Genomic DNA, 20,967 nt, shown 5'->3' on the forward strand with positions numbered 1-20,967 from the left:
TGATCCTTTCCTCCATTTGGTCGACTCTATTTCTCAAGCTTGTTATTTCATTTTTCAACTCTTTCACTGTGTTCTTTATCTCCAGAAGGTCTATTTGGTTCTTTTTGAGGTTTTCAATCTTCTTGCTAAAGAACTCATTCTACTCATCTAGTTGTTTTTTCAATTCCTGAAGTTGCTGATATGAATTGTTTTGGATCTCACTGAGTTTTTTCAGAAGCACCATCCTGAATTCTCTGTCATTTAAGTCGCATGTTTCTATGTCTATAAGCTCATTTTCTGGAGATTTTTCTCTTTCTTTCAGAGCTGCTTTGTCATCTTAGTTGTTCATGGTGTTTAATAGACTCTTTCTCTGCCTGGACATTAATGGAAGTGTATTCTGCTTTTTTTTTTTTTTTTTCCAACAAAGGAGATTTATTATATAATGGTCCTTAGCCTGTTGCAAATAAGGTATTTTTCTTTTGGTTTCTGGTAGGTGGCATCTAAGCCTCTTGAATCTCTGCTTCATATAAAGTGTTAATCATGTCTTTTTTTCCCCTTATATTTATTTAATCATGCTCGCTACCCTCAGTCTCAGTTCTTGTCAATGTTAGTGACAGTTTTGGTCGCATTTGCTCTGATTTTCCTGGAGATCCACAGCGTTTTGTCTTGGAGGGTATGGGGGGAGGGGCCCTCTAGGTTGGGAGTTGGAGGCTGCAGCTCACCCTCAGGTTTGCAATTGTGGCTGGTAAAAAATCATCTGTTGTTTCTCTGCCATCCCCGCTTTACTGCTGTCCCTGTTTCGCTGCCTTCTTCCCTCCTTGCCGCCGGCCTCGTGGAGATCACAGCACTCTCAGGCATGGCTGTTCAGGAAACTCACCACTCTTTCTCCCCTTCCCCTCCTCCTACAGGGAGCTCTGGTGGCTGCAAGAGGCAGCTTCTTTGTTCCTCCCTGTCCACTGCCCGACACCCAGAGTTCTGACGTTGGTAGCTCTTATGTGTAGATCTCATGCTCAGATGTGCTGGTGTGCAGTTTGGATGATTTTTGTTGCATTTTAGGTGTTCAGCTTATTGTCATTTCAAGGGAAGAGATCTGGGAACGTCTCTCACATCGCCATGTTTTCTTGTCAACAATTTGTCTGAAAATTTTTTCTAATCCCTGCTCCTTTTCCTCCCCTTCAAGAATACCCGTTATTCTTATGTTTTCTCTCCCGATGATGTCAGATAGTTCTTGTATTTCTCTTTCATTATTTTTTGTTCTTCAGTTTCTCTCTTCTTCCTTCTGATTTATTTCTAGATATCTGTCTTTGGTGTCACTGATTCTTTCCTCCATTTGGTCAACTGTATTTCTCAAGCTTGCTATGTCATTTTTCACCTCTTTCAGTGTGTTCTTCATCTCCAGAAGTTCTATTCGGTTCTTTTTGAAATTTTCAATCTTCTTGCTAAAGAACTCATTCCACTCATCTAGTTTTTGTTTTTTTTTCAATTCCTGAAATTGTTCATATGAACTGCTTTGGATCTCATAGAGTTTTTTCAGAAATACCATCCTGAATTATCTGACATTTAAGTCACATATTTCTATGTCTTTAAGCTTATTTTCTGGAGATTTTTCTCTTTCTTTCTTAGCTGCCTTGTCGCCTTGGTTGTTCATGGTGTTTAATGGACTGTTTCTTTGCCTAGGCATTAATGGAAGTGTATTCTGCTTTATTTCCAGAAAGAAGATTTATTATATAAAGGTCTCTCTTTAGCCTGTTGCAAAGAAAGCATTTTTCTTTTGTTTCCAGCAGATGACGTCTAAGCCTCTTGGATCCTTGCTTTATACAGTCTTAATAATGCCTTTTTTTTCCCTAATTGATATTCAATTACACCAGCTACCCTCAGTGTCAGTCCCTGTCAGTGTTAGCAACAGTTTAGATAGTGTTGTCTCAGATTCCCCTGGAGCTCCATGGTGTTTGGTCTTGGAGGATTTGTGGGGAGGGGCCCTCTCTGTTGGCGGTTGGGGGCTGTGGCTCAGCCTTGGGGTTTTGCAACTGGGTTGGTAATAATCAACTGTTGTTTCTCTGCTGTCCCTGCTTCTCTGCCATCCCCATTTCTCTGCTTTTTGCCCTGATGCTTGGGCACAGCTGATGGCTGTGTGGAGCTCACAGCTTTCCCAGGCAGGGCTGTTCAGGGAACTCGCCGCACCTTCCCGTCTCCCCCTCCTCCTGCAGGGAGCTCCAGCTGCAAGAGGCAGCTTCTTCATTTCTCCCAGTCCATGCTCGACTCCCGAGGTTCTTATCTGTGGTAACTCTTATGCACAGATCTCATTCTCAGACATGCTGGTATGCAGTTTGGTTTCTTTTTTTTGTTGTTGAGTTTTAGATATTCTGCTTATTGTTGTTTCAAGAGGAGATATCTGTGGACGTCTCTCACTCTGCCATGTTTCTGATGTCACTCTACAGACATAATTTAAACTCAAAGTTTCCATCTCGAGAGCAAGGTATATTTTCTATTCTAACTTACTCAGACTGGTTTTCTATGAACTTGAGAAATAGGTGATAAGTGTTCAGGATACAATTACTTTGGACAAAATTGACAGGTAACAAAAACTGAAAACAGTTCTCAAATCCTGCAGCTTTTGTTCCTGAAATGGGCCCTACAGGTCTGAATCTTCGTGTGACCATCGATTCATCCAGTCTTGACAGACCAATTTATAGATAGGGAGATTGAAGCCCAGAGATCCAACATTTCACTTGGTGCATTAGTCAGAGAGATGCTTCTACATTCTAAATTTCCCACTCACTAAATTGTCTTTCCTTCAGCCCTAACATGGCACACAGAGACCTAGGCCTTGTTCTCCCCTGGGCATTACCCTGAAGTCTGATCCCAGGCTCCACAAAGATCTAAATACCAGCTTCCTTTCCAGGAATGCTCTGCAGCATGACCTTTAGGTTTTTACTCTTGCAAGAGGCAGAAAGAAAGATTGCAGCTCAGATATGTCTGCCAGTTTCTTGGTTCAAAAGATAGCCTAGGAAATAACATGGTAAACACGGGGCTCAAGAGGTCACTCAGAGTAATCACTGTTTCTAAAGTCCCAAGGGGAATGTGCTGACTGAAGCCCCAAAGTTTTGTCCTTGGAGTCCCTATCTTCATTAGGTCCCCTGTGCAAGAGATGTTGATCATTGTATTTCCCTTTAGTGAAGGAAACTGCCTGCTCTCAGTTCTTGAGAGTATGAGAGAGGCTGTGTGGAGAGTCACCTTGAAGCCATAATTTCACTCTTGTTCCGGATCTTGGGAAGACTGGATGAACTGCAGTTGTTATCCTTGGACTCTCATGAGCTAACTTGCATGGGCCCCACTGTCTACTGGTAAGAACTGGGGAGTGAATATAGGGAGATATTTGCCCCAATTGTAGACTAAAGAGAATGGTGGCAAGTGGATACATTTAGAGAGAGGAGCTCTGAAAAGATTATCAGGTGCTAGATCAGGGGAAGAACTAATGAAGGAGAAGTTCGAAAGAGGAATGGAAGAATTTGAGCTTGTCCTGTAGATTTTTATTGTGTTACCCTTACTGAGGAGGCAAACTGAGGATCAATCTATGAGAAGTATATGACTGTTTTTTACAATTTTACAAGTGAAGATACTATTCTTTATGCACAGCGTAAAGAAAGGAGACACTCCTCTCAGGGTTTACCATGATGACTGATCCCCTGACCCATTATGCCTGACATAAAATAGAAACAGTTATGTAATGGTAACCTGTCCATTTTCTTATCATTGTCTTGGCTATGAGAAAATTCAGAGGCAACTTTCATGCTTGATTACAGTAATTCTTTTGTTTTTGAGTTATAGTATGTGTATCTTCTTTTCTTCTTAAAAGTTTCTGGTTTTTCCTTTTTCCATCTACTAAAACCTACAGTTTCATGTGTACCTCTAAATTTTAAGCAGTTTCCTATTCCTTTGGTAAGCAGTCTGAATTTGAATTGAAAATACTGAATTGTTTGACTCTATAAACAAAAATACTCTATTTTTGTGACTCTATCACAAAAATACTCTTCACATTGCCTCCAAGTGTAGTGCTTGAAGAGGAGCCACATGAGATAGAAAGTTCAGTGATGCAACAGCCTTGGTGTGCTAGGGGCTAAGAACACATGTCCTATAACCTTACCAGCCCCAATGCCTTCAGTATTTCCCAGTCCAGCCCTCAGCCCTGCCCTGACAGCCCAGCAGAAGGAGCCACCTGGGAGAGAGCTCTCTCCTATATTCACTTCTCAGCATCCAATCCACTCATTCATGTGGGAATTTCTTGGTGTGTCCATTGAACAAATACTCATCAAGCACATGCTGAGTATGAAGTGCTCTCTCTGGTAGTTCAGGTACAAAGAAAAATAAAATGGAAAACTATTTTAACAAAAATATTTCATTAAGTTAAACTGGCCCTTGACTTAATTATGAAATATTTTCCAATCTCATTTTGTGAATGGCATAGAGTTGTAGCTGGAATTTGCTCTCTTCTCCAAGTTTACTGCATGGACATTATATAATATCCACTCCACTGACCCTGAGATTGCTAAAAAAAACACCATACATGGTCACGAGCAGACTTTGGGCCAAGGCAGTGTCAGAACCCTGCTCAGAGGGAGGTTTGATTTTGCTGACTGGATGATGCTGCATAATTTGACTCACAGGGAGTGAAACACCTTTGAGGGAATTTTTCCTTGTCTCTACTAATAAAGGACTCATTGACCTATAATGGGATAAGGAAGTCCTGGAAAGAAGAGGATTGATGGTGCTCTGTGGAGAGGGAGGTCAGGAGCCTGCCTACCATTTGCTTCCCTCTGGTGATTCTGACATAAGCCACAATATCAAATCAGTCTCCTAAAAGTGTGCAAGAAGGAAAAACTGTCTCTTGTCCTCAAGATCACCCTAGTGACTATAAGGAGGCATCAGCCACTTGGGCAGGGTGAGGAAATCCCTGAGACTAATCATTGTTAGGCGCCTTGGTGTGGGCAGAAAGGATTTTTACGGAAAGTAACCTCATAGGGTGATCTGATCTTAGATGCCTAACAGGGTGGTTATGGTGGGTAGTCACACTCCAGGCACATAATTTCTTTAGTAAAAGGTTTATCTTTGCCTTAAGCAAGCCCTGTCCATTGTTTCCGGGCATCTAGGTTAACACACCTTTGGAATACCTCTTTTCAGATCCCTCAGACCACCCTCGAGAGAGCACAGAATCTTGTCAACTATTCTGTAATCCATGCCCCTTTGCTTTCTCCCACCTTCACGTGATCTTCCTTACATTCTCTCCTTAATTCTAAATGCATAGAAGAAGCTGCAAATTGTCATTCAGAGAAGCATTTTCTTAGTCTGTTGAGATCTTGTTTCCAGGTGTATCCTCTGTTTGGCTCAAACAAATTTTTTATAAAAATTCTCCTCAGGTTTGGACATCCTAACACTGACATTGAGTATTGCCATTCATTACAGTTTGGTGGTGAAAGGTTTTCTGGTACAACTCGTGAACAACTGAAAACAATATCCACGTCATAGACAGGGCTGGGCTGCCATGGGAAGGAATAAAGGGCAGGAGAGTTTGGCATCAAGTAGTAGCAATACTTGAACAAAAAGGAGTTGGATCTCTTGGAGGCTGAGATCTGCTGCTGACTCTACCCAGATGTGGCCCTCCATTGGTCCTTCTGGTGGGCTGCAGTAAGCTCACTGAAAAAGAAGAGGGCTTGACTTAGCCCTTCCCATGGTTGACTATGACCCAACGCTATGCTCTTAGGCAAGACAGAGGGTGCCCTTTGCCACTGTTAAGGGTGTGGTTCTGGGCAAAGATATGCTAACGGCCACCTTCTGCTTCTGTAATCTGTTTGCTTGTTTGATGTTAACTAGAGTCTGGTTAATCTGTTTGCTTGTTTGGTGTTAAACCAGGGTGTGGTTCTAGGCTTTATAAACTGCCTCTTTTGGGAGCTCGGGGCTGATCTCCTCTAACCCTGCGTGGTAGAGTCAGTCGTCGGCCGGCTAATAAAGGCTCATAATAAAGGCTCATAATTCATCTCAATTGGCTCCGTGGGTCTTAGAATTAAATCGATCACACCACAAAACCACAAACTAGATCAGAAATTTTCATGCCCCACCATCAGCCTCTCCTCACTTCCTCATCCCACAATCAAACACATCTTCATTTTCTTCCCATCCCCATGAAGGAATGAATCAACACCGGGCATGGAAAAACTATCATTAAATTATCTTTTAGAGCAGCAGAGAGCTCAGCAGAGAGCCAAGAAGGGGCTGAAGAACCTGCTTCTTTAGGCTGGGAATTCACAGACGGCCAGGAAGGAGGAAGAGCAGGAGATGTCATTCCAGAGTCCATCCGTTAGAAGAATCACACAATCTTCCCCTGAGCCATGGTCATTAGGCTCATCCCTTTTCCAGTTGCTGTAGGTCAGTCTCCCTCCTGTCATGTACATAAACTGGCCTTCAGTCACCTCATCTGTGATGCCCAAGAAGGCAGTGTTCTTGGCCACATCCTGGATGGCTTTGTTCTCCTCGGCATTCTTGGGGGTGGCAACAGTGGCCTGGAGCTCTGTGCACAGAGTCTTCACTTTGGAAAAAGGCATAATTTCACCATTGGTCACATATAATTTCTTCCCAGACTTTTTTCCCAAGGAGAAGATTTGCACTGAAATTAAAAAGGGTAGGTGAGTCTGACTCGGTTGGAGCCAAGCACAGGACAGTAGGCAAAAAAGCTCTTTTCTGGAAACTCAGGACTCTGGAAAATAGCCCATGATCAACCATAAATCCTAGTAAGGAAGCATGCCTCTGTTGTCGAATGAGGCCTAGCGGAAAGCCTGGCATCTCTTGGGATGTTTGAGCCTTGAGACAAGCATCTGTTACAAACTGTCCCAGTGCAGGTGAACGTAGGAAAACATGCTTGGGCCCCACTCTCAGGCTTGGCACCAGGATGAGAAAGAGGCATGGATAGCCGTCTAAGAACAGTGGATGTTGAGGAAGGAACAAAGGTTCTGGAGATAGCAGATCTCCATGCAATCTTTCCTCTGCTACTTCCCAGCTGTGTGACATTGAATGAATTATCTAAAATTCCTGGACTCATTTTTTTCTCACTTGTAAATAAAATAGGTATAATACCCACAAATAGGGTTGGTGAGAGGATTGAATGAAACCACATTATGAGAAAATGCCAATCTAGCACAGGCCCTGCTATATAATAAGTGTTCACAAATGTTTGTTCTCTTCCACCCTCCCAAAAACCTAGAGAGCTCTGAAGGAAAAGGTGAGAGCCAGGAATACACAAGGGACAGAAAAAAGGCTTACACTTTTTGATGTGGTCCAGTTCTGACTTCAGGCTCCTTATTTCTCTCTCTAAGTTAGCCAGCTTAGTCTCAGTAGCTACAAAGCAATAGGGAGAAGGGTACTTATTCAGAAGAAGACCCTAAACTGGAGAGCAGAATATTTTTAAAAATTTTTACTTTTTAGGTAGAATTGACATTCAATATTATATTACATTAATTTCAGGTGTACAGTATAGTAGTTAGACACATATAATTTATGAAGTGAGCTCCCTAATTAGTCTAATACACAGCTGGCACTGTACGTAGTTGTTATAATATTATTGACTACATTCCCACTACTGTACTTCACATTCCTGAGCAGAGTATGGGGACAAAAGTTAGCTTACTAAAAAGTATGCTTATGCCAGAAAAATAAGAAAATTAAAAGAAGCAAAAGAAAAAACACACACAACTGCATTTCTGCCTTTCCAGATACAGTTCGTAACTCTTGTGAACTATAACTCTGAAACTAGTACTACTACTAACAATAATAATACAATAACTTGTAAACTATAGTTCTGGATTCTTTTCTGCATGTATTGCTTAAATATTGCAATGTTATAATTACTTATCAGAAAAGGCCCTATTCACTATTCTTTTTGAAAATTTTTCTTAATCTTTCTCTTTCATTTTTTATTCCAGGCAAACGCTTTAGTATTTTTATTGTTTTGATGGGCGAGTAGACAAACATTACTATGAGGTCACCATTTTTATTTGTTGTTATTGAATTACTTTATTTCACTCTAAATACATCACTACGATGGTCCCCATTATTCAGGGGTCCTATGAGACAGGCCATTTTCATGCCTCTCTGTGACAATAGACATAAAACCAACACCCAAGAGGACCCATTTCCTCCCTTGCAGCCTGGAACCTCAGATTGGATGTTCCAGCTGAAGAGGGCCAAGGCTCGTCTCCTGAAGAGATCCACTGAGGGGGTGGCCCGCAGGATTGCAAAGTCTATACTCAGGCACCCTTGGGAATCCCCTCAGGCCCCAAGTAAGACTGAGAGGAACAAGAGTACTGGATCGGAAGCAGAAGTGAGCATCTGCCAGTGGGGCAGCAGGAGAAGCGTCACCTCCCACCTGGCCCTCGAGTTCCCAGGGCCCTGGATCTCATAGGCCCACACCGTGCTGGGGTGAGCTCCTTACCTGAAATGTCTCCACGATCTCCTTTTTGGCCCTTTGCTCCTTGCAACCCAGGAGCCCCTGTATTTCCTGGAGGCCCAAATTTCCCTGGAGGGCCCTGCAAACCTCTGAGTCCTTGCCCTGTTGGAAGATGGATATGTGATCCAGGGACTGTCGCTCAATCTCTTTCTCCAAAAGCTCGATACCCAATTCACATTGACCCCAGAAACTACTGGTGAACTAAGCGTGACCCAAGAAGAAAGATCTTCCTGCATCCCAGGGGATAGCCCATCCCAAAGACCAGCTCCCTCTCTATAGACAGCCACACATCACCAATTGCTATGTGAAAATGTGGGATCCTGGAGAACCACAGAAGCATCTCTGTTTTGGAGTGAATGACATTTACAAGAGTTATTCTGAGTGATTCATCACCCATCATAATGAAAGATGAGCCTGCTCATGGCTCTGTGCTAGATCCCTTATAGGGAACAGTTTCCTTTTGGGAGTAAAGATTTAAGAATTCAGACCAGCCTGTCCTGTACCTGGTTCTCCCTTTTCTCCCTTGGGTCCGTCTCGCCCATCTCTGCCTGGGGTGCCATTGGTGACTGGGATGCCACAGGTAATCACTGAACAGGTCTTCTGGGCATCTTCGCAGGTTTTTGTTTCTGAGCAGGACACCGTTACCACACACATAAGGACAGGAAGTGATGAAAACCGGAACATGGTCCTTACCTTAGCACGGAGAAAGTCAAGGAAAATAATTCTATCTCATCTTTAGTCAATATTTGCTACCACCTCTGGTGTGCTGGACCTTGTGTTCAGAGCAGTAGACACAGAGGGGAATTTACAGCCCTGGGCTGTGATTCACTCCCAGGCTACTAGAGAGACAGACAAGTAAAAGGTATTAGATCAGTGCTGAAACAAAGGTAGATGCAAGAGGACTATAATAGGGGTCTGTTCTCCCTGGGTCTCCAGTGCCCCTTTGGGTATAAAGATTAGGGGGTTAGGCAGCCCCTATACATGATAACCCACAGGGTCTGGAAATGACAGACTAGGCTGGTTCCTGGTGGCCTGGCACATAGGCGAGCTCATTGTCTGTGTGAGCTTTGGCTGTTCTATTTCTTAACTCCCTTCCTTGAGGGCCAAGTGAGATTCTATTGCATCTTCTTTACCTTCCTATGGGCCCTAGAGCTAGACTTAGACTATAGCAGGTGACCTCAAGTCCCATAAGGCCCATTTGTTGGTGGGACCCGGTTTACAACATCCATTCTCTCATTTCACATAAAAATTTCTGTTTTACACCCTGGGGCCCCAACAACCCTCAACCACAGACTTTTCCCCAGAAGCCTGTCAATCATTTTGTATAAAGTCTCTGCTTTGCAGCAGGCACTTGCTGGGGGCTCAGGACCCAGAGTGACCTGAGGCAGGGCTCTGAACCTCACATGAAACTTTCTTTGGTCATTGATCCTGGCCACATGAGACTTACATTTGCCTCCTTCCTTTGCTTTGAGATTTTCCGCTGAGAGGTCATTTTTGCCAGCCAGAACCCTGGCTCCTAAAATTTCTGTTCACGCTGGGCCTGGCAGGATTTCAGCTCATGACAGTGTTCTCTGCATGTTGCCCACAGGCCTCTCTAGCTCTGAACCCCCATCCAGCTGTCAGATTCCTCTCCATCTTTTACTCTAGCTGCCTCCTCTTCCAGGAAGCCCTGGCAGGCCAGCCCCAATGGGCCTCTCCCTCTGCTCTTCTCTGGCCGATAATCCCAATGTCGCTGGCCCTTGTTACTCACCTGCCCTTGCCTACCCTGCCAAGCTCCCTTAATCCTTCCCTTCCTCCAGGGTTCTTCTTCCTCCAGGAGAAGGAGTGAGTTGGAAGGGACCTTTCTTCATCACATTCTCCACCACCATTCCTCTTTCTATCTTTTTTTTCCTTTTCCCCCCTTCCTTGATTATGCTAGAGGCCAAGGTTAAACTTAAACATGTTGCTAGCATGCACATCTCACTTCCATTCTTCCCTGCCTGGACCTCACCAGGATCAAGTCAAGTGGCCAGACTCTTAGCCTAGGGATCCACCTCTCCTCTCCAGAAATGACTTACTCAGAGCATGGAGGTTGTGTCAGGGAAGCTGTCCTTCAGCCCAGGCCCTTAGCAGATGCTTCAGCAATGTCAGGCCCAATTAGCCTGGTGACCAGAGACAACGCTGAACTGGCCTTCAAGCTGAGGTTAATAAATAACCATTGTAGAACTGTTGTATGCCGGGCAGTGCTCCAGGGCTGCTGGTGTTCTCCCAACCATAGCACTGGGCAGCTCTCTACTTTAATACCCTAAACTCCATCTACTGTCTACTCCCATGCATCTATCTCTACAGCTGGACAACTGATCCTCTAGGACCATAGATTCTCGGGATAGTTCTCTGCAGAAATTTATTTTCAGAAGAGATAAGTATAAACATCTACCAAACACACACATACATGCACACACACACACACACTGCACAGGCACACATCTCTGTATTCATTGTTCTAATTAGTTCACGCCTCAACACAACACTGACAACACGGAGTCACCTCATTCCTCCATTTTCATTCAGAACATTTGCTAAATATCTTCTTCGAGCATGTCACAGGGCTGAGGCACAAGGAGAAGTGTGTAGATATCTTATATTCAAAGCTGAATGTGGGTGTTTGCATTAGCTGTTCCAGCCTAGGACACGGCCCTCTATCTTTGCATAATTGTTTGTTGTCATTCAGATTTCAGCTGAAATATTATCTCTGGAGAAAGGACTTTCTCTAACCATTAATTTTAAGTATCCACTCTATCACAAAATTGTAATTCTTTGTTTGAATTCTCTGCCTATATCTCTATATAACCTTGTCTTCTTCATTTGGTTGTATATTTATTGACCACCTCATTCCTTGAGAACAAGAACTTCATCAGATCAGAGATCTTGTCCCCAGTTGTTGTATCCCCACCTAGAAGAGCACCTGGAAACAGTCGATGCTCAATCGACATTAAGGGAACAACTGAATCTTCCAGCATCATGTCCTCAAAGCAGTTTTCTTGATTTCTCTCCAGCTAGAGCAAACATCTGTGTCCACTTTTCTAGGACAGAAGCTGCATTTAATTAACCTCCTTGTGTCCAGGGTTCAACCCAGGGCTGTGCACACATGAAGGACTCACCGAGAGAGTGAAGAGAGAAGCAGAGACCATGAGCAAGGCAGACACCAGACCAGTCCTTGGTTCCTCCATGCCTGGGTTTCCAAGAGAGTCCAGTTCTTATTGCCAGAGCCTGAATAAGTGGCTTTTTTTTTTTCAGGTGAGGCAACCCTTAGTTGACCTCACAGATTGCAAGGACCTTAGCTTACAATCCCTTATTTTTAATTTTTTACGCCTACAGCACCTGGTCTTCCTAGGTGGTCTCTCATCCAAGTACTAACCAGGCCCGACTCTGCTTAGCTTTTGAGATCAGACGGGATCGGGCTTGTTCAGGGTGGCATGGCTATAGACACAAGTGGCCTTTTTCAAGACCCTAACATGACCTTCGATTCTTCCCCTCTCCCAAATTTACAGTCACTCTTTGAAATAGTCTCACCAAGCAATTCAGCAGGTTTGCTTTTTCCTGGTGGGGAGCGGGAACTGGGCCATTTTTCATTCACTCTGCTTTGTGATTGGTGTTTTGACTTCTCAAAGGTCATTGGTCCTATATATTCAAGTCCCTATGCCCAGTTCAGCAGCCATCCCAGGTTCCTGTTATAAAAGAGCATGCCAGGAACTAAGAGGGGTCCATTGTAAAGAAAACTCCTCTTAGGGCTTGTTTCCCAATGCCACTGATGCAACTTTGAAGGGCCCATAGGCTCAGAGGACAAGGAACATTCAACCCATACAGCAAATGGTCAGGCCTCCCAGAAATGTGGAAATTTGAAGCCAAATGATTTACATAAAACCAGGACCCATATATGCTACAGACTTAGAGAAACTCTGGCTTCAGATGGAGGGGAGAGAAGAAGGCAGGAGGAAGGAGGGATCTGCACTGTAAGCAAAGGGATATAACAAGAAATCCTTGACTCTGGAAGGGAAAAGGATCCACCCTTGAGCATGCATAGCCACAAGTCTGTCTTCTCATAGATCTGGCATTTGAATGTATACTATTGCCATGATTTGCTATGATAATTATTACTACATTTTGCTGTTTATGCCATGATAAAGGATTGATTTTGAAGTGTTCCAGCTTATCACAACCTAGTGTGCCATGAGGACATAAAAACAATGGAAGACCTTATCCTTTACCCAGGCACCTCAGGATTTGCTCAGATGGAGATCAGGTAATTCGAGTTAACCTTGTAAAAATTACTAAACACAGTAGGAAATAAGCAGAGGGAAAATTCATTGATACAAGAAGCCTCAAAAATAATCTTCCAAGGATAGCTGACTCCATGAAATGTATAAATTGATGTATTTATAAGGTAGTATAAATAAGGAATAAATAAATAATAAATAGGAAAGAAAATTGAAATCAATAAATAAAATAAAAATACATAATGAAATCAATGAATAAAGTAAGGAAATAACTATAGAGCTAACGATAAAATACAAACTGTTTTTTTTGCAAAAAAGATAATAAATTTGGCAAATACGATCATGATAGTTTGAATTATTATTCCTCATTTTTAATTTCTCTTTATTGTGGAATTGTATATCTAAGCCCTTTGTCATAGTACTTTGCAGAGTCTTGCACTAGAGTATGTGGAGTAAACACCCCAAATCCTTTTGTGCTTGGCTTGGCCATGTGACTGTGAGCAGACATGAAAGGTGCAGCATTTTTAAGTGTGCTTGTAGGTTTAACGTGGCCTCTTCTTGTTTCTTTGCAGTCGTGGGAAAAATATGTCCCTGGTAGCCCCTAACATCAGAATAATTATATGATGTGGGGCAGACATGAACCCACAGGAAAGCCTGAAGTAAAAAACAGCTATTAGAGTTCAGCCATGCATTAGTGGTTAATAGCACAGTCTCTGAAATCTGACTTCCTGTATTTGTAGCCCAGGAACTTTGACAAATCATTTTAATCTGCATTTGCATCAATATTCTTATTTGTAAATTGTGGATAATAATAGTATCTATGTAATAGGGTTAATGAAGATGACATGACATGAGTTAATACAAGTATAGTGCCTGGCACATACTAAATGTGATGAGAGTATCATCCAGTAGGCCTAGAAGGGTATATATCAGAGATGCAAGGATGGTTCAACATCAAAAAACAAAACCATGTAATTCACTAATTTAATATATAACAAGTTTAAGAGTCTTGCAGACATACACAATCTTGAAGCTCATCCTGTTCTCAAAACTAAACATGGTCCCAAAATTGTTCATACATTTTCTTCTTAGACCCTTGCAGTGCAAACTTTCTAGGGTTGAATTAAAACGTAGTCCAAATGAATAATTGTTCTCCATTTTTGTCATTGAGATCTCAGTTTCATCTCCACTGTGGCTGTGGAGTGGTGGCTTCTTGAAGTGAAGGGTGGGCAGTGACCTCTCTTATTTATTTGCACATGTGGAGTGTAGAGATAATGATGGTGCCAAGGGCGGGCAGTGCCTGCTCACAGGAGGACCTATGTGTCAATGGGGACACTGCTTCTTCTCAGCCCACTCTGACTGGGTGGTGAGTTCCTTGCATAACTGACAAGTTATGTCCTCTCAGGAGTTGGTTCCTCAGACAAGGGACTCTGTAAAAGCCTTCAGTTGCACATTCTCCACCCTCAGCAACATGTCAGTGGACATTTCAATTCATGGTCTCTTGTTCTTCCATTCCCTGTGCTCCAAGAAGCAACCTGCTCATGAGTAGGGTTTAAAAAATCTCAGGTAGCCTCCATGACACTGATATTCACACAGCCCCTGGGAGACTCATCCAAGTGTTGGAAGTCCACATTGCCCCAAAACACTTCTACGCCAGTTCTATTCTCCTACTTCTTCATCTCCTCATGCCTCAGCGAGATCAGACCCTCTACTGGTTTGGTACTTCAGCAGTTTTGGAATAGGAGATAATCCCCCCTATTCCTGCCTTAGGTGACTTAATTGGGGAAGGCAAAGTAATTGGGGTATCCCTACTTGCAAAGAGTAGGAGGAGGATAGAACAGTCCCCTCCCTGATTCCACAGGAAGAAGAGAAGAAAGGATAATTTCCACCCAAGGTGCATCAGCCTCCTTTCCTCTGTTTAGTCCTCCTTAACTGATCAAGGGCATGCGAATTACTAAACCACTCATGCTGAACAGGCCCCTCTTTGCATGTTTCATGATGGGGTCCCTGCAGCATTACACCATCCTGAAAAGGTGAGGCACTTAAAGCCTCTTGTTCTCCCCTGTGGGCCCCAGATGCTAGTACCCAGGAATGGGAGATGAGTCAACCCACACTTGAAACCATTTTGGTGTTATCAGACTAAAGGAAATGTCAAAAAAAATCTGATAAATGTCAAAATATACTCAGGATTAAAATGAATCTCAATAAAATAGGAAGAAGTGGGAACTTCTTTACCTTGATAAAAGGTATCTGTTAGGAACCTAAAACAAGCAATATTTTCAATGGTGAAATATTAGAAGTGTTCCCATTAAACATTCAGTGCCCCCAAAAGACATTATCTATCATTGTCTTCAACAACATATAGGGGCTCCTGGCACCTATAAAGAGATAAAAATGATACGTAAGAAATCTAAATATCCTAAGGAAGAGGAAAAATCTCTGTCATTTGTAAATGCAATCATGCATTCATAAAATATAAGAGAATCGATTATATTAGAAATATTAGGGGGTAAACAAGAATCCAAAAAGATGGCTGGATATGAGATCAATGAAAAATAAATCAATAGTTTTCTTATAAATCAGCAATAATTAATTTAACAATAGCAAATAAAACTGTAAAGAAAGTAAAAAATAAAACTAACAAGAAACAAGAAAACATTACTTTTTGGAAGTTTAGACTATTCATCTGTAAAACAAGAAAAACATACTTCTTGCTTTTTTGAATTTTTGGCAAGGCTCAACAATTTCTGTGCTGGGCCTAAGCACATGTGGCAAGGTGACCAGATTAAAATTTATCATTCATGAAAGAATGAGAAATATTTCTGCTCTTTCCTATCGGGCTTTGTGGGTTTTGATCCAGAGTTTCCTCTTATCCAAGAAAATAATTATATGCAGTGAAGAAGAGCATTCCAAAATGTGAAGTTGGAAGAAGTGTAGACCTTTCTGAAGATGAGACAAAATATGTGGTTGCCTCCTAATGCAAGTAGGGACATGGTCTGTTTTCTACACAGCCCTTGGCATGGGAACATGATCCCATTTCGTGCACACCTGAGACTGAGATGGCTCACAGAGGCCTGAGACACAGCCCTGACTATGAAAAACATCTAGATGGCTGAGTGGGGAAGGAAGGCATTTTATCACCACCCGTAAATGGACCAGGTGGACTTAGAACAAGAATTATCTTAATGCCAGCCATCAATACTCTTGTTCTTCTATATGTTTTTCCAGATGTCTGTAGCTCCCCATTTGCTCACATAACCTGTGAGTAAAGAGCAGGTTGCCCCTCCCATGCAACAAAGGAAGCATAACCTGAGATTGAATTTCCCATTTTTCACATAAGTGGACGCTCACAGCCAGAGTTAAGTAGATTTATATAAATACGGAAATGTGATATTCCTTGGAACTAGAGCAATGGAAACTGATATTAATGCAATAATGATTTATTATACTTAAATCATCTGTTCAGCGAGAGGGCAGGGTGATTGTGAGAATGAGCTTCAGGTCTGGGTAAATGGGTTTGAGCCTACTTCCTCCATGTAAGAAAACCCAAAACATTTAACATCTCTAAGTCTCAGTGTCCTCATATAAAAAATGGGAACGATAATATTGGTCCCCAGGCATTATGTAAAGATTAAATAATATTTCATAAGATGTATTAGAAGTGCTTGTCAAGGTGCCTGGTACATAGCACGTGCTCAATCAGTAGTCAGTGGTGTGATAAGTCATGTGAATGCCTTATTGAGACCTGAAATGGTGTGGGGATATGTCCATCAGCAAGAAGTTACTTGAGTTATGTCTGGGGTGGGAGTGAGATCTTCTCTAGAGGTATAGGTTAGCTGCTTTTAGTCAGGGAGTTGAGTTGGCACCCCAAGACTCAAAGAAGTCATAAATACATGTTAATCACTATTATTGGGTTGGCCTCCACCATGTTGGGGCACTAGCTGGCCTTCTGACCTCATGAGGAGACTGACCAGGTGTGCCCCCAGAAGCCCCCAGGCTGCTGGAAAATCCAGAATGTGTCCTTAGCTCCACACACTTGAAATTTCACAGAAGTTTGCCTGTTTTTATCAGAACTACTAAACCTTGATGAGACTGGCCCGGCAGTGGGCTGCAGAGAAACAGTATAGGGGGCCAGGGGACAAGCACTCTTTGTGTGATTTTGGAGGGACCTGCCATCCTAGGTCCTCACTGTTGCCGCTTGTAAATGAAGGAACTGGACAATAAGAGGAAGAAGGAAGTCTTTATCTCTTGGCAAAGGGCAAAGTTAGGAGTGGTGATGTAGCATGCGGTGCTGAGAAGAGGCTCTGGGGGCATATCAGACTGATTAGTGATCATGGAGGAAGAGCTGGGGCCCTGCTGAGGAGTGAAGTTGCTAAAAATGTCTCCAATTCGAATAGCCACAAATACATTTTGTTGAAAAGGAGTTATAGCATCTCATATATCAGGTGGATCTGCAGGATAAAGGTTGAAAAGCATGGCAGAACCCTATCTCTCCTGTGGCTTTGATGCTCACTCAAAACTCGCAGATGGCCAGTCGGTACTGCAGGCAGTTCTTGTCATTCCACCGCCCATCTGTGTACATCTCCACACACTTCTCTGAGCCCCGACCCCTGGGCTCCCCTCGGTACCAGTTGGTGTAATTCACAGGGGCCCCATCCAGATAGTAGAATTCTCCAGGGGTGGGGCCCTCAGCCAGGCCCAGGTAGGCATAAATGTTATACTTCTTCACGATGCTTGCAATTGCCTCATTCTCCTCTGGATTCCTCGGGACAGCAATGCGGCCACCCACTCTCGCGCATGTCTCTCTAATGTCATCAAAATTGACCGACTGCCCATTTGTGGAAAAGACCTTCTCTCCCACTGCCAGCATGGATCCCTGCAAACTGAGGACTGAGAGCGGAGGAATCTTGATTACTAATCGTGTCTCTAAGCTTCTTTCCCTCACTTAGGCTCTCTGCCTTTATGCTCTCTCTAATCTCTTCATCTGCCTCTCTCTCTGTTTTTCCTCCCTCTTCCTATCCTAGTCTTTCTAAATTCTCCTCTGTGCTCTCATCATTCTATTCATTCATTTATCTATTTAACAATTACTTATTAACCGTCTCATTATGTATCAGAAATTACAATTCTCAGCGATTCAATAGAAAGCAAGATAGGCAGAGAACTTGCTTTCCCTTGATATAGAGAGCTAATCTGTGTCCACTTCTGTCTCTTCTGGGCCATCAAAGTCATCAGAAAAGAGAAGTATCATTCTTTTCCCCAAGACCTGCATGTCCACACCTGTTTGTCAAGTCTCTAGGTTCTGGAGCCTGATGCTGAGTATAAGGGGAACTTATGGGAGACCCCTACCTTACAAGGTCATAATGGGTCCCCTTACCTCCCAATGACTGCAAGATTTGATGTCTGAATTGGTGAAGCGTCGTTTGGAGCTCTTCATCTAGATAAGCTGGAAGCCCTGTAGAGAGATCCCCACCCAGGGTGAGGGGCAGTCCAAAAGAGACCCCTCACTTGTTGCCAAGCAGGTGGTGATCGCAGCTGCAAGTCTGTCATTCTTCCCTCTACCGGTTCACACCCAGTGCCCAGGCCCCAAGTAGTAAGGGTTCAAAACACTAGACACTGTCTCCATATTCCCTACACACTGTCCTTTCATGCAGCCTTGCACCTGCTGAGCCCTCCCGGCTCTCGTTTCCTGACACACGCTTGAATGGTTCTGTCTGCCCACTTCTGTAGGTTTTCCTAGTTTCTGGGAAGGGCTCCTTCCCCTATCTTTCATCAAGGGCAAGTGTGGTTCTCTCTGCACTCTCCTGATGGACCTTGATTACCATTCAGAGCTTCGGAGTTCCCCTCTGCATGGTGGCTCCTTATTACTCCAGCTACCTGGATCCTTGGTCCACATATCCCCATATACTTTTCAGAATGCCCCTGCGCCTTGGCCCTAAGAAGTATCTCCCCTGCCTCTTAGTGCTGCCCCATTTCCCATACCTGACACCCTGTGTCTTCTGTTCAGCAGCTATGATGCGTGAAGAAGCACTTTCAACATCCATCAGTTCTTGCATTGTGGCCTACTACCCAGATCTTGTGGATTTCTCTCTTCAACCTCACATTTTCTTATTTAGGTTGAGCAGTATGCCCTTTGGGGGCTTCCGTGATTTTACTAATCCTCATTATCTTTCATGTAACAGTCACATGAGCACTGTGTCCATGTTGCCACTGCCCACCTGCCCTATCCTGCTCACCTGGAGGGCCCCTCTCGCCAGGATCTCCCTTGTCTCCACGCTGGCCAGCAATGCCGGGGGCTCCAGTCAGCCCATTACACCCAGAGAATTCTGGCATTCTTCCAGGGGGGCCCATGGGGCCTGCAGAGAGAAGGGAACATGGATGTATGGTATCTATCACCCACAACTGGGTAAGGCTCATGTTGCTGGACTTCCATTATCAACTGGGCTGATTCACCTGCCACTCCATGGGCACTTTGAAGAGAGACCCTCCAGGGCCGATTCAGTGTAAGGGCCCTGGGAAACTCCCAGCATGCCTCACCATCCAGCTGACTCTTGTACCCAGCCCAAAGCCCTGAACACATGGGGCTCCTGAAAACAGGTCACTGTCCCTCAGCTGAGGGTGAGGTCTCTCAGACAGTACCTGGTGGTCCTGGATCTCCTTTGACACCATCTCTCCCATCTCTGCCCGGCAGACCATGGGATCCTGGAGTGCCGGGGATGCCTGGGTTCCCAACACAAACTTCCTTCACATTACATTCGTTTCCAGAGACTACCAGCAGGATGAGGGTGAAGACCAAAGAGCACAGCAACATGGCTTCTGCTCCAGCTGCTCCTGCAAAAAGGAAGGGCCATCAGCCCATCTGAAACATTAAAAAGGTCTCCCTTTCCTTCGCTGTGCTTTGTCAAGATTCAGGCACACGGTGGAGCCTAAGAGCCAGGGCAAGTACAGATAGAAAGGAGCTCTGGGAAGAGCCAAACCATCCTTGGAAACTCCTGGCATCTAACATGGTCTATGCCCCATTGCTCTGGCTTGAGGTGGTATGGTACCTGGGCAAGAAGAGGTATAAAGAGCTCTGGAGAGTCAGAGGACCTGTGTTCTAATGGAGTCTCTGTTTATATCTTGCCATATGACCATGGATAACTCACTTCACCACTCTCAACTTCAACTGAAACTTCTATGTCCTAGAGACAATCATGACCTGTCCTTCCCAGGCTGTTGGGAGGAGGGTTTTGGTCGCTCGCTCACTCCATCTGTCTCGCATACTCTCAGCTACCCTCTTTTCAGATTCTAAAAGATCATGTTCCGGAGGATGAATGAAGATGAACCAGGGTCTATGGCTTGGCCACTCCAAGGTGGTCAATGATGGGGAGACCCCTCCTTCTGCTGGGGTGTCCCCTTCTCCTTGGCTGTCTTTCCCCCTGGAGGGCACTGCTGAGTTCTCGGTGGGAACAGACCTGGCCAAGGAGCCCAGCAACGCATGAGGATGTTTGTGAGCCCATCTGCCTGCACCCATAGTTTGATTCTGTAGAAGAACTCCCAACTCTTTCCCACCCTGGCTCTTAGTGAAGTCTGTAACTACTGGGCTGGTTCTTACTGTCTGCAGCATATGCCCTGGCGAAGACCAAGGGGATGGGGCTAAACTCACCCACACAAACAGAGCAACAGAGCCTATGTGGATCTCTGCCTCCAGGTCAGAGTAGGGAGGTGGACAGCACTATTTATAGGAATGCTGGCTACCAGGCTTCCTCTCCACCCTGGAGAGGATCCTATCACAAGGGCCTCTACTCTGAGGAGGGCCACGCAGGAAGCAACCATCTTGTTTACACAGCACATTTCCTCACAGAGCACTTAGCCTGGAGGGGCACTTAGGATACCTGCTAAAGAGAAACTCCAGATCTGTAGGAAGGTACATTTCCCATGGGCTGAAGGCCTCCCACATTCCCCCACCCAGGTTCTCAAGTAGTGCAGGATGAGAGCACTTACACAGGGCCAAATAGAAGCATATGGCAAGGGAGCCCTCCCCCTCCTGGGCCTCAGCCCTGAGTCTTAGCTGGTGACACATTCACAGTCCAGGATCACCAACCCCCAAATGCCCACCACCAGCAAAGAACATATCAAATCTGGACTCTTCCCAGGAGAGCAAAGGGACAGTTCAGCAACATTCAGTAATATCTCCATGGGACTCCTTCCTGGGGCTATTCCAGCTCCAGAGCTTCTTTTGCCCTTGGAAGGGTCCATGTG

The 20,967-nt window shown here is 44.2% G+C and overlaps 2 protein-coding genes and 1 pseudogene across 3 annotated transcripts; all 3 read right to left on the bottom strand.

The window, feature by feature from the left end:
• Nucleotides 1-6,263: 6,263 nt before the first annotated feature.
• Nucleotides 6,264-11,682, bottom strand: LOC105288896 (mannose-binding protein A-like). The gene is given in 8 exon segments (XM_011355329.2): nt 6,264-6,637; nt 7,291-7,365; nt 8,459-8,575; nt 8,977-9,197; nt 10,531-10,622; nt 10,624-10,716; nt 10,719-10,757; nt 11,614-11,682. Coding segments are annotated over 8 exon segments (1,080 nt in total).
• Nucleotides 11,683-11,821: 139 nt separating this feature from the next.
• Nucleotides 11,822-11,940, bottom strand: LOC111736610 (annotated as a pseudogene).
• A 5,302-nt stretch (nt 11,941-17,242) lies between these two features.
• On the bottom strand, nt 17,243-19,552 carry LOC105288897 (pulmonary surfactant-associated protein A-like). Of its 2 annotated transcripts, none has more exons than XM_011355330.2 (4): nt 19,366-19,552; nt 18,963-19,082; nt 18,104-18,181; nt 17,243-17,619 (listed from the first exon to the last, which is right to left on the bottom strand). In XM_011355330.2, the coding sequence occupies exons 1-4, from the start codon at nt 19,535-19,537 to the stop codon at nt 17,243-17,245; spliced, it is 747 nt and encodes a 248-aa protein (XP_011353632.1). In that variant the 5' UTR covers nt 19,538-19,552. The 2 variants fall into 2 exon arrangements, with proteins under 2 accessions (XP_011353632.1, XP_011353633.1); XM_011355331.1 differs by having other exon boundaries at nt 18,963-18,995; nt 19,420-19,537.
• Nucleotides 19,553-20,967: the final 1,415 nt, after the last annotated feature.

This window comes from Pteropus vampyrus, unplaced genomic scaffold (genome assembly GCF_000151845.1).
Source record: "Pteropus vampyrus isolate Shadow unplaced genomic scaffold, Pvam_2.0 Scaffold20, whole genome shotgun sequence".
In the NCBI taxonomy this organism is placed as follows: domain Eukaryota; kingdom Metazoa; phylum Chordata; class Mammalia; order Chiroptera; family Pteropodidae; genus Pteropus; species Pteropus vampyrus.

Coding starts and splice junctions, on each gene's coding strand:
- LOC105288897 (XM_011355330.2), bottom strand. CDS start 19,537: ATGTTGCTGTGCTCTTTGGTCTTCACCCTCATCCTGCTGGTAGTCTCT. Junction 18,182..18,962: donor TGGCGAGAGGGGCCCTCCAG/GTGAGCAGGATA, acceptor ATCTCTCTACAG/GGCTTCCAGCTTATCTAGAT. Junction 17,620..18,103: donor AATCTTGCAGTCATTGGGAG/GTAAGGGGACCC, acceptor CTCCGCTCTCAG/TCCTCAGTTTGCAGGGATCC.